General features: G+C 38.4%; 1 protein-coding gene across 1 annotated transcript in view; it reads right to left on the reverse strand.

Annotated features, from left to right (window-relative positions):
- The window catches only part of tefu (Serine/threonine-protein kinase tefu), a 186,823-nt gene that overhangs the window by 19,909 nt on the left and 152,798 nt on the right, over positions 1-14,116 (reverse strand). Inside the window, exon 21 of the mRNA XM_083138215.1 lies at positions 11,549-11,705. Within this exon, the coding sequence (XP_082994341.1) occupies positions 11,549-11,705 (157 nt within the window). The remainder of the gene's footprint in view (positions 1-11,548; positions 11,706-14,116) is intronic.

A 14,116-nucleotide genomic window follows, 5' to 3' on the forward strand; every position in this document is an offset into this window, starting at 1 on the left:
AAACATTTCAAACAATTCAATTACACTGCTTGCAATTCCAGCTGGCAGTTGGAAAATAACGAATCAGCGATCAGCTGACTTCTCTTCCACTGACCTTGATTTGAACATCAGCAGTAGTACATTCTTATGGATTGTATCTCTCATGGGTTGGGAAATGGGATCTATAGGGTGTCTACAAAAAAAAAAAATCTCTATTTATTTGTTTTTCTTAATCTTTATTTATGGCACCACTACTTAGGTAATTAAGAAAATAAATATTTAATGAAAACCCCTACCAAAAGGCCAGTTAAGATAAAAACTTAAGTTGTATTTAACAAGAGAAAATTACACTTGGTTTATCCAGGACTGCATTTGGTAGACTAGCAAGGCTCTGGACTTTTTCAGAATTTTTCAAAATTTCATAATCAAAATTCTCATATTCACCATTCCATTACACTTATTACACAACGCAACAAAATAAATTTAGCACTTTCCGGTCTGACAGTTTTCACACATCTTTTACCTGTGGATGGACGTTTTAGGGCATTTTTTTACAGAATCCAGAAAAATACTATTAATGGTATCACAATGTATTATATATCAAATGAAAGCTTAGATTCTGTTCTAATAGATAATTCAATTAGATGCTACATTTTTATAATTTACTTGTAATATTGGCGATAAGCAACGGACACAACAGCTCCAACATGGCTTTGAGTTTGAGTTGGTGTTTTAAGTCCACTTTATGCACAGTAAGGCTAATCGGGACTGGGCCTACAGTTTAAAGTGGGATCCGAAACCACTTGTGCCTCCACCGGGAGCTTCAACATGGCGTCAATCAGCATAAACACTCACTGTGCACATTATCAGAAAAACAACGAAATAACGGTAAGCCTTTACCCAACCAGCATAAGATGCTCTCTGGTGGCGAAAAACATAACTATCTCCAAACGTGTGCAATGATAATCGCATAAGGTTCGGGCAAATAAATTTAAACACAACGGAAATACTGCGATCGTATCCTAGCCGATTGGCGACCGGAACGGGTGTTTTACTCTGCTCGCATCACATCTGATTCCCGACCGGAAAGTGTTACGCAAGAGAAATTTTGGTTGTTTACAAACCAATAGGTAATTCTGGAAGTATTTTGAATGCTGATGACAGATATGACATAAATTTCTTCCCATCACGTCAGGATTTTCCCCTAGATCAGGATTTTTTCTCCACATCATTAATTTCAATCAACCCGCTACATAATAACATTGAGTTTTGGACATTTTGTGAAGGAAATTTTTATGAGGGATTTCGAAAATGGAACTTATGTAATCAAAATTTACAATTTTCATGTCAATGTGTCTTGTGAAGATTGAAGGTGGATTAAATGCTTATTATTCTATGTGCATTTATAGTTCTATATTGGAGCATTTGTATTGTAGAAAACCAATATTTTACCACCACCCATTGAGGAAATTATAAACTACACATTTTATTGTGAAATTAAGGCAGTTAATATATTGCCATTTTCTGGAAAAACTAGACGTGATGGGTAAAAATGCATTTCATTTTTGGAATCAGCATGCTGAAATTATTCAGGGACAACAGTCATCTGCTAGTCATCCAAACCCATGCACGCAGGTGTTAGTCATTGTGGTAACAAATATTTGTGACCATAAGTATAATTTCTTGACCAACTTGTTGATTTCTTTGCTTTTTTGACTGGTAGCCACCCTTATCTAAGGCCAAGAAGATAGCCCGTCCTGCGGTATGCAATAGCTTTGCCTATTGAACTATGAGCTATGTTCGTACTTTGTCTCATGTGCGTTGATTGATTGATTGATTGATTTAGTTTATTTTACTTCGCGTTTTGTGCCTCTTGGCTAATTTGCGAAGATGGGGATGAGTGATGAAATGGATGAATGGACATTCACAAACAACCATACCCGACTGGGATTCGAACCCGGGACCCTTGGTGTCGCAGCGCGATGTGCTAACCACTCGGCCACAGGGTCGGGCGTCTCATGTGCGTGTTCATTCAAGCCCCTCTGTTGAAATTCCGACCGCTAGGTGACTCATGTGCTATTTTTATCTCGCACCTGCGACTGTTCGGGTTGATGTACGTTGCATTGTTTAGAATGGGGTCGTTAGATCCAGACTGCATACCGATTCCGCCTCAAGAGTTTGAAGTTAGCGACGATTTTGATGATGCAGATGAATTTGAAGATTTGGAAGGTAGGTTATATTCGTATTAATTAATTGTTGACAATATAAACAGTGTTGCAAACTGTAGTATTTTATGAATGAAGTGAGAAGAGGTAATTTTTTTGGGTTTATTCATCTTGCCTCTTGCTTGATTCTCCTACATTTATTATTTTGTATAGTGTATGTCAAATGAAAATTTATTTTATTTATTTAGTTTATTTATTTATGTGTTTTTTACAGATGACGCAGAACCAACTGATACATCGTCTGGTCCTGTCCTGCAGCCTCTTTTTCATACAAAAACTAATTACCTGTAATTTGTAATTATTTTTTGTTATTTGCACATAAGAAGTATTCTTATGCAAGATTCAAAAGATGTATTGATAGTTTATGTAGTTAATTATTGAAATTTCCAGATTACGAACTTAAAATATCTCTATATTAACATTTGTTACAATGTCGTACTTTTTCTTTTTTCACAAAACATTGCTGAAAAAAATATTCAAAAATGTCTGAAAATGAAAAGAAAATTTAACAAATTTTTGTTCATTGAAAAGAGGGAGTTTTGTAGATTTAAGAAATGTGTGGTAAATAAAAACAAATTAAAAATATTTTTTCTACGATTTTTTGAAAAACAACCAAAAACCGCAGACCAGAGGTACAAATGCTGTATTATGAGGCCAGACCCGAATGTGTTAAAAAGAAAGAAAAGACACAACAGTGACAATTCGAGGCTTTTTTTTGGTGTAGGAATTTATGGTAAACGGACCGTGGGAAGACTTTGAAAATGCGTTAAATTAAATAGGCACACATATCACTTGTACTATCCATTGCATTTAGATACAACACTGTACCCATGTTTGAGTGAACCAAGCTGATTGGTTCAACCACAGATACTTATGTATAATGTTTATCTGTGGTTCGACGTTTGTGGAGTCCTCCCAGCCTGTCGTTGTGTGTTTTGCCAATCCCATGATAAGAATATTGATACTCCAACTCTTAAATTATGCTAAATGCAACAAATTGTGTAGTTTTAAGTTCAATTTATGCAGTTGTTTTGGTGTTGTGAACTTTGTTTATCCATTATTTACTATAGTTAAGCAACATTTGAGAATTGTGCCAATCAAATCAATTACAATGGTTCAAGCAACCAATTAAATGGATTCAGTATAGTGCTTGAAACAGTTGGAGACAATTTGACGATTGGGAACTGAGGCTCATGTTTAATTTGTGACCTACAACTTTCTACCTACGAGTGTTATTTTTAAAGTAAGGTCCATTTTGCAATAAAAACGAAGTAAGTAAATGTTTTTAAAGAAACCATTATTTTCTGAATTTACATACACTTCTCTATTTTTCTACATAACTTCCTTGCTGGTTTAAACATTTATCGTAAAAAAATTACAAGTTTTTGGATACCCACCTCATAGAACCCTGCCACCTGTGATGATAGCCAGTTATTTACGGAAGCTAAGTTAATTGTTGTTCCTTGTGGCAAAAAGTCCAGTAACAAAACACCCTGCTCGTCCCAAAACACAGTTGCAATGATGCTACTCAAATAATGCCGGGAGCCTGCGTGCACTCATTCGCACGCTCACGTGCAATTTCAAACGGTATTCACAAACAGACCTTGCGCCTAGCGACTAACACCTCTTCTGCCATCTGAAGACCTTCCTGGGCGGCAAGTGTTTAAGACACTGATGAAGTGAAAACGACCGTAAGTAAATGGCTATCATCACAGGTGGCAGAGTTCTATGAGGAGGATATCCAAAAAGCCATAGATTGTTACGAAAAATGTTTAAACCGGCAAGGAAATTATGTAGAAAAATAGAGAAGTGTACGTACATTCAAAAAATAAATGTTTTTTTTTGAAAAAACAACATCTACTTACTTCGTTTTTATTGCAAAACGGGCCTTACTTAAAAAATAACCCTCATATTTCCTCTCAAAAAATGTTCATTTGCAAAATCGGGGAGCATAAAGAAAAGATGAAAAGAAGAGGATGTACTGGGATGTGATGGTAAATGCTTATCCTGGCATGCTTGCTTTTGTTTGAAACATGTCCGTTGAAGAAGTGCAAATAATATATAACTTTAAAAATATATTTCCTCAAAGTATCTTCCTTGGAATTCGATTTATCTGTCTTCCAGGGATGCGCGTTTAGAGATTATGTTACATTTTACCCTTGTGCCAAACATAGGGTGCTAGTTGCCAACAAAGTTTAAATTATGCTAGGTTTAGAACCATAATGCTAGAGTTGGCATCACTGAATGAGGAACAGACTGCTTCTTCCTTGTTGGCCATTAAACTGAGCAACCCCCTCCCTTCCACACCCCTCACCCATCCCGCTGTAGGTGGAAGATCAAGCTTCCCAGAACTAGAAGCAGGGAAGACTGTAGTCTTTGGCTGGCAGCTGGAGCAAGCGAGTGATAGCAAACAATAGTGAACCTAGTCAAGTGTACACACATTGCCCTCATGATTTTATAATGCGTGTTAAACTCCTAAAAAAGTAGAGAACTGGAAATAAGTATAAATGAACTGTAGGAAGTTCCTCATTTTCAACATGGAGGAATCGCTCCTGAGACAACTAAAATTTTGCACATACTATTCAAGCATAAGGTTACCTTGTTTTAAGAGACTTCGGGGGGGGGGGGGGGGGGGAGGGGCTGAGATTCATAAACTGCCATGACTAAATCAGGATATCAGGTAGCCTTACTCCAGCATTGATTTTCACTTTCCACATGTGCATGTAACACGCCCTTGCGCACGTGACTCGGTAGACTTGGAACGCTGACAAGAACTACAGATTGAACTAAATTCCCCCATCCCTGCACAGTCAGCAAGGCAACGGTCCTCACCAGCGGTGAGTGCACCTCCACTGTAAATTTCCATCTGCATCCAGGGATACCCCAGGTGCACAGTGGAGGTGCAAAGTCCACCAACTTATGACTCAAATCCAATGTATAAAACCCCTGGAGACGGTAAATCGATCTCTCACTTCGCTCCAATAACACCACCAAACTGATCGACGAGAAGACGACGACGGCCTGCTGAGAGATCGCGACGTTACGAGGTGGCAACAAGCGAGAAGTCCATAAGCAGTCCGGATTAAGTCAGCCGAAGAATCTGCAAGCCATAAAACAAGTCGCCGAATTGCCTGCCGTCTCTTATCGCTATCTTCGATCTCTCCAGCGGGCACCTGTCACCGTCGCCGACGCCAGAAGCCGAGGGCCAGACCTACAGCAAGGGGTGAGTAGCGTTCAACAACACAGGCTCCCAACAATCCTTCATCAGCCTCCTTAAGGGTAGAGGTGGTTAGCCAAGTCAAACTTAAGACCTATCGTATTTATCTGAGCTACGTCCCGGCGTGACTCGATCCCGTACCTTACCCGACGTCACGCTACATGGTGGAGATAGCTGGCTCCACTCCGTGGAATTGCATAAAATTTTTCTTTTTTTTCTTTCACTCCAAACCCCATAATTTACAATCCCCGCCGCACACAGCAGCAACCTTAGAAATTCTTCTTTTTTGATAATACCCTTCGTATTATAACCCCCTCCCCCTCGTAAAATTTTCTTTTCCGCTCACTATTCTTTATTTCTTGTGAATAAGTGCATAAAAATTCCCCCTCCCTAAATTCGCATGAACGAATCCCAAATTATTCTTCACGAAGAGCTAGACCGTTCTCTTGACCAGATTCTCTCCTTAGCCTCCGCTATTAATTCCCCCGCTCCTTCCCCCCGAATAACCAGATCCAAGGCTCAACATCCCAATTATCCCCAGTTTCTAGGTGGTCTAGAAACACCCGAACGAAAAAAGAAACACCCAGAACCCCAAACCAGTACACCTAAAACTAACACCCCTACCACCATCAATCCTACCCCTACCACCATCAATCCTTCCCCGTCAAGAATGTCCGTAAATATACCCCATGGCTTATACCCCGCCCCATTCACAGGGAAAAACCCTCAAGAAGTTGAGCAGTTTTTTGAAAAGTTCGATAGTATTGCGGGCGCTTTGGCGTGGGAGGAAAATAAAAAATGTGAAATGTTGCCATTGTTCCTCGCAGACTTAGCGCTCACATTTTTGAACGATCTCAAAAAGCAGCCAAACTTCAACACCCTCACCTTTCCGCAAATCAAGAAAGAATTAATTTTATTATTTAAAGGCAGTCACTTAGTCAGCATGCCTATCCAAATTTTATTAGAGACAAAGCAGGAAATTAACCAGCCCATTCATGATTATGTAATTCGCAAGAAAAATCTCGTCCTTCAATTCTTCCCGCAAGCGACGAACCCTCAAATCCTCTCCTATGTTGTGTTGGGACTTCGATCTAAACACATCGCTGCGATAGGAGACAAAGAGTTCACCGACACAAGTTCTCTTATTGCACATCTGCAGAATCAAGAAAGGCAAGACATGCTGATTCAAGCTAGACGCAATGAGGAACAAAGTGAAGCGATGAAACTGATAGATGCCGCTAAGTACATGCACTCCATTTACGCAACAGCCTCCCCTCAGTTTCCCAGCTGTACGCAAACCCAGGTCAACAACACGCATCCTTTCCCCACACCTCAGCCTGCTTCGTCATTTGTGACGTATTCCCCCCCTAACCCCCTCCCGCAGATCTCTCAAGCTCCATACAACTTTCTTCCGCAGCAATCGTATCAAGCAACACCAGCTTTCCCGACCAACTCATGGCAGGTCCAAACCACGCCCACAGCCTTTCCTTCCCTCCCCTCCAGTCAAGATCCACACACGCAGTCCACTAGTTCTACCAGCGCTGCCGTTTCACAGTCTTGTAACGCAATTCTGCCATCTGGCGGTTCAACAGCGAACCAACTAGATTCAGTCACAAATCAATTGCAAATCTTAACATTAGAAAATAAAGTTGAAGCGTTGTGTCACACTGTCCAGAACCTGGCGGATCAAATACAATCAAATAACAGTAATCAATTTGAGACCCGGCCTACTTTTTACGGCCAGGGGAATGGCAATCGCAGAGGTTCTACTCACGGCACGCGACGTAATTTCAGATCTCGAGGTGGAAATAATAATTCAGTCGGGGGGCGACAAAATTCACAGTTTTCGCAATGCCAGATTTGTTTCCGTTCAAATCACTCTACCAGGGACTGTTTTTATAACCCAAACAATGAAAACAAGGGCGATTTAAACTGAAAAACCGTGTGAATCGATGGGACGGATCCACACGCAAGACAAAATTTGACACAGTTCCTATCCTTGAAAAAAACAATTTATTCTTCATTCAAGCTCATGTAAATAATACCCCCCTAGAAATTATGATTGACAACGCAAGCCAGATTAGTATTTGTCCTGAACATTTAAACAGAAAATTCAAATGCACAGCATTATTAAAGGCGTCACTGGTAACAGACTTCCTATCTCTGAAATTGTAATACTCCCACTTCACATAGGAAGATATAGGTACTCCCACCCTTTTAGAGTTGTGCAATCGAAAGAATTACCTCCCCTCCTTGGCAATGACTTCTTGAAGACACAAAAATATGACATTTCACTTAGTACTAACCTGTTAACTCTTAGACGCTTAGGCCATATTCCGAACTATAACCTTCCCACAAAATCACACACCTACACCATCCCTGATGTAATTTTTTCTAAACTACACCCTACTAACAACCAACACAGTTTAGTAACAATCCCAGAAAATGTAACCCTAAAACCTAGAACCCGAACATATGTTCCAGTTTCCATCACTCCCCCCCTCCCCCACGATATCCTACTCACACCCTCTCAGGAAACACTCCTTACATACAATATCCTCATACCCCATGCTCTCCTTAACACTTCTTCCCCTCTGTTACTAATTCATAACCCCTCAGAGAAATCAGTCACTCTCAAATCCAACACCCCACTTGGCCAAGCAACCCCCTGTGACATAATAGTAGACATGACAGACGCATCCAACACTGATATGACTACCACCACATACGCATGCACGGAAAACAATACAGAAAACACAAGACTGAAAGTCAGAAAAAATTTGACCCATCTTGCATCAGTATTAACCCTGACTTATCAGAGGCAGACAAACAAAAAATCATACAGTTAGTATTTGATTATGCTGATGTCTTAGCTTGGAAAGGCGATAAACTCACCACAGCCCCAATTTATGAGTATGACATTGACATTGGAAACAATCAACCTCCTTATATGAGACAATACCCCATCCCTTTGAATCTTAGAGAGCAAATGAAAATTGAGCTTAACAAGCTCTTACAAGATGGCATCATTCGCAGGTCAGAAGGTAGTCCATTCCGACACCCAGTTCTCTTAGTGCGCAAGCGAGACAATTCGTTCTGCGTGGTGTCTGACCTTCGGGTGCTGAATAAAATTATTCAGCCCTCTTCTCTCCCAACACCTAACATTGATAACATTTTAGCAGACATGGCAGGCAAGAAATATTACACAACCCTTGACCTTAAATCGTCATTTTTTCAGGCAAAATTAACAGAAAGGTCGAAGAAAATGACCTCATTTGCAATTAGTAATTGTGGAAATTACGAGTATGAAGTATTGCCAATGGGATTGAAGACAAGTAGTCAGGCCATGAACAATGTAATGTCTATGGCTCTATCTGGCATAGATAGTTCCGAGATATCTGCATATATGGATGACATAATTTGCTACACCAACTCAGTTGACGCAATGCTACAAGTTTTACATAAAGTCTTTGTTAAATTACGTGCAGCCAATTTGAAACTAGGGCCAAATAAATGTAAATTACTAAAGTGTCCGAAATGAGTTTTCTTAAATTTTATTGTTGCAATATCTTTGAGATGTGTGTTTATATGTGTTTATCGTTGCTAAATCTGCAAATTAAGAAAAAAAACCTTCATTGAAGCATTAATATTGTACAAATAGTCCCATTTGAAGGCAGTGGGTATGATAAAACTTTTACTGTGTGTTTTTGTATTTGTGTTTGTTTCTTTGTTTTGGCCCAGGTAAGATTAAAAATACTACTAAGTGTATGTGGTGTTTGTTTTTGTTGTGCAGCAAGCAAATTTTTATTGACGTAGGCATCCGTCACGTGCGAATGAAAAGCAACTAAATTAGATTTTAAAAAGGAGCCATTTTGCTGGGCATCATAAATGTTGAAAGTAAAATCCAAATATTTTACCCTACGTAACAACAGCTCAATAATATTTACTAATTTTAGGATTAATTTGCAAGTACATTTTTAGATTTAAGAAGAATTTAAGTCCTTCTCTTCAATTTTTATGCCTCTTCTTCAATTTTCACTGCCTCTTTCTGAAACTTGACTACCTTTTTTTCAATTTTTCGCTGACTTTTTGCCTGCCTTTTTTTAATACTTTCCAGTGCCTGAACATCCAGGCTCTATCATCTCGTAATCGTCTCATTGGTGCGTCAGATAACGAAACCAATTGTATCGGCACATGATTTTTGGGGACACAGGGGATTAATGTTTTAAGGTCTGGTATTTCGCAACCCTCCAGTAAATTTTCTTAGGTATGACATTTGGACTATCATATACAAATAAATAACAGCTCATGCTTTAGTTTACTTTTTCAGACCGGTATAGTGTTTTTTTTATAGGAGCTTTACGTAAAAATTTGGCATGAAATCTGCGACAAATATGTGGAATTAGTCAAAAACCTAATTCGACTATTATTAGTGGAAAAAGTACCAGACTATTTTTTTCCGACTAATGATTAATTAGTCAACGATGCCTATCAAGTGCTTGATATTCTACCGTTATGACAGATGGAGGTACAAAGTGAATCGGATCCCACTTGAAACTGTAGGACAATTCCGGGTAGCCTTTTTGTGCATAAAGTGAACTTAAAAAGAAACAAAACAAACAACTAAAAACTCTAACCTTGTGGACATATGAGGATATTGCTACCCTCCTTCAATATTTCATGTGTGTAAATTCTTAGTGCTAACGCAAGGCACATAACTCTCCTAACGAAAAGTGCCATTGTCGCCAGAGGTGTTCGATAAATTTTACCAGACTGGCTCAACAATAATGAAAACGACAAATATACGTGCTGTAAAATGCAATAACAACACGAGAAATATATTTTTCGTTTGAAAATGATCGAATCATTATGTAATTCTTATTATTATAATATCTTCTTACTAACAATATCATGGCACACGTCTTCCAGGAGTATATTTAGTGTTCTGGCACATAAATTGTTCTACTAATTTAATATGTTACAGGCACGCATGTATGACACCCAACTGGCAAGCTGCAAGTACATGACAGTGTGAGTACAACTTCCATAAACATATCAGTGGTGGTAAATTTTCCATTGCAATGGATGGAAATGACAATCTCCAGTTTTCGACACGCTATTGGATAGAAAGTATACAGTATTTGCATAAAATACAATAGCATGTTGAACACGCAAGTTACGAAATATAAAAAAAAGAGCAGAAAGCTAAAAAATCTATGTTCCTGTGGGGAATTGTTGATGTGTTTCTTGAAAAAGTACACAATTTCTTTTAAGGATATATTTTCACTAACTTCGTATTTGTGAGGAATGAGTAAAAAATCAGGTATTCTCCAGAATCTAGCCTTTACATTAATGTACGATACGCTTCAAATTTTTCAAATGATCATGAAATGATCAGTTTTATGAAAATGCAGTAAAATTTATTGATATCTTATTAGCAAAAGATGGTCAAAATTACACATTACCGATGAGTTTCTTTCTTCAATGCCATGCCCTGTGGGACAGCTTCTTTGCAAACACAAGTCTTGGACACCTGCCTCCCATGACATCATGTTCCCCAGTTGCTTGAAATTTGCGAGTTTGACCAGAAGTGAAAGCAGGCGCCTCCAAGCGGAGGATATTCGAACATCTTGCAGGCACTCTTTTAAGATTGCAGAAGTTTGCGACCTGAGATGAATGTCTGCCTATTACCTTTGTCTGTGGTAATACTTTCGGAGAAAATAATATTTTTCAATAGAGCATAAAAATTCGAAGCTAGAAAAAATAATTTGTTATCTTACCTTGACCCTGCCTGGCATGGTACTTTCTGAAGCATAAGGTACAGAAGGGAACATTACATTCCAAGCACTGGAAATATGTTTTCATCTCTTTGCCCTCCTCTGGACAAAACCTGTACCTTTGCTGCACCTTTGCCGCCACAGACATGTTGTTGATGGACCAGGGGTACCTGGACGCTTTGACTTTCTTTGCCTGCCACCTCCTCTTCCCCCTCCCATGTTTTTGGCACCAGGAATGTCGGAAGGTTGTACTTCTATTGCCAAAAGTGTGTCTTGAAACACCAAAATACCTGCTGTGTCATGGCCTGACTTTTCAGGGTTAAACACATTTCTTTATACTAGATACTTACCGACACTTAATCCTTTCACTTTTGTCAGTTGAATCATGGCAAACAGAGCTCTTTTCCTCCAGGTTGAGCTTGCATAGACTACTGCAGCTAAGGAATGTAGGGCACTTGCTGTCCTATTTGCACTTTCATCAATCTGCTCATCCTCAGTCATTTTACCCTGGAATAAAAAAATAAGTAGTGAGTATAGGCATGCATATTTTGTTCTTGACAAAAACATGAAATGTGAAATAACACACTGTAATACTCATTTTTCATGGTTTTGAAAGATATGCATTATAAGAATTTCCTGCATTTTAAGTTTTTCCATCTTTGTTCCCTGAAAAACATAAAATCAAGGTTCCACTGTATTTGCATGTTTTTAACTAATGCCTGAAGTACACGAGACTAGATTTTCAGTTGGAATTGGACTAGTTGTGTAGTACTTGTTCACCTGCTAGTTCTCACCTCACATGATACTTGTTACCGTACTTGTTGGTATACGTTTGTTCCCACAAGGCACTGAGAAGAGCAAACAAGCTAAAAAGATGGACAAACAATTTGAAGAATCTTGTAGGAGATTAGCTACTGCTGTTATTAAAAATTAAAACAATTAAAAATAAAATGAGTTAGAAATTGCTTAAAAAAAAAAAGGTAATCAAGGTGTACTCAACAAGCTTTTTAATGAACTCAGGTATGTATATTCATGCATGAGATTGACAGGATTTATTCATTACAAAATATTCTGTTAATACACTGGTAATAATAAGGATTTTCATTATTGGCTAATCACATTTGTCGTGTACAAATCCATCAGTTTCGATAAATTAATTACTAAATATTAATGAGCATGAATACACATCATCTCTGTTTTCTTTTTTTTTAATCGAGCAGCAAAGAAAACCAACACTCGGAAACCACAGACAAACCAGCTTTCCCTTGCCAAACTGACAGATTATCTCCACATGATGAGACATAACTATTATTAAAATCTCATCAAGTGATTTATATTTAAGATTTCTAAAGTCACTGAACTAAGCAATATAAAAATGAACAAAATATGGTAGCAATGTCTATCCCAGTAACACCAACTTTCAGATTATCTAGGCAGAATATTAGGATTAATATTCTTTATCTGAATAGCGCTTGCTGTCCTATTTGCACTTTCATCAATCTGCTTGTATCTAACTGGCCGCGGTGGATCAGTTGGTAACGCATCTGACTAACATGCTATAGTCTCAGGTTCGATCCCCGGCCGGTTCAAATCCGGGAACTTTTCTAAGGTTGGAAGCGGCCCTGGCGCCCACCCAGCGTCGAATGACATTGGTACCTGGGGGAAACCCTGGGGGGTAAAGGCAGTCAGGGGCATGATGCTGATCACATCGCCCCCACTCATGACCAGATCAAGAAAGTGTGGGGCATTAGCCCCACACCCCCTATACCCCTTCATGGCATGGTGCTAAGCACAGTTGGGCACTTTTTTTTTCTTTTTCTTTATCTGACCGATCAGAAGATTCAGTCCTATAATCAATACTTAGCTCAGCACTATAGTCTTCTAGTTAAAAGACAATAATTATTTTAGAAACTGCAAAACTCTTTTTTAAACTTCATGGTTACACATTAATACAATGTTAGACTTCTTCAACTGCATTTGATAAAGCAACAAGAATTATAAAGAAATAAAAGAAGAAGAAAATGTACATACTGCTCAATTGGCAGTTTCAGCCCATAATTGTTTTTATTTTACCACAGTCTTTCAATAGAAAAACAAGATACATATAAATTAAACATTAAATTATATGATAGGATTGGGCTCGTCTCAATGACCAAACTTGAGCTCTAATTGGCTGTTCCACAGAATCTAGCAGAGAAAGCCAGTTGCAATTAGAACACTGTCAAGTCGTCAAAACCAGTCTAGCAGCCATCATTTCCAGCCAGGTAGCCAGTCCAGCACAAACTATGGGATTCCTACTGGAAATCCAGTTCCATGGGATTCAGCCTTAATTCTTATTTCTTAAAAAGTTAACGATGAAATTTTTAGCTACTTGACGGAAAGGCTTCATTTTTCCACTCAGTTTTTGTTCATGTACAGTACATATAAGACGAAGCTACCAGACAGGTGGCGAAATCGATTGCAAACAAAAACTGCACAGAAAAATGAACCATTTAACTTATTACAGTGAGTTACCTCTATAAGCGTAACCACCAAATGGATTTCTTCAGATACAATGTACAGGGTTCCCACGCAAACTCCAAATCCATTTTCCCTGAGTTTTCCAGAATCCTCATATTTTTTCCAGAGTATTGAATGCACAGTAAATGACTACTATAATTTTACAATGGCCTCCTCCATTTCCCCTCATAGCCATACCATCCTCACCTTCTTTATTACTGTTGTTTTCTGATGCAAATAACAAAACTAGTTCAATAATAAAATAAAATTACACTTAATTACGAACAAAGATGACCAATTTTCTAGAACTTTAAACAACTCTGAAACAATTTCTAACATATCTGATATAGAACATTGAAATATTTTCACACTTTACATACATGTTTATAAATGGATACAATATCAATTAATCTGTAATG

The sequence above is a fragment of the Lepisma saccharinum genome, chromosome 16, assembly GCF_977018435.1.
Source record: "Lepisma saccharinum chromosome 16, izLepSacc3.1, whole genome shotgun sequence".
NCBI classification, from domain to species: domain Eukaryota; kingdom Metazoa; phylum Arthropoda; class Insecta; order Zygentoma; family Lepismatidae; genus Lepisma; species Lepisma saccharinum.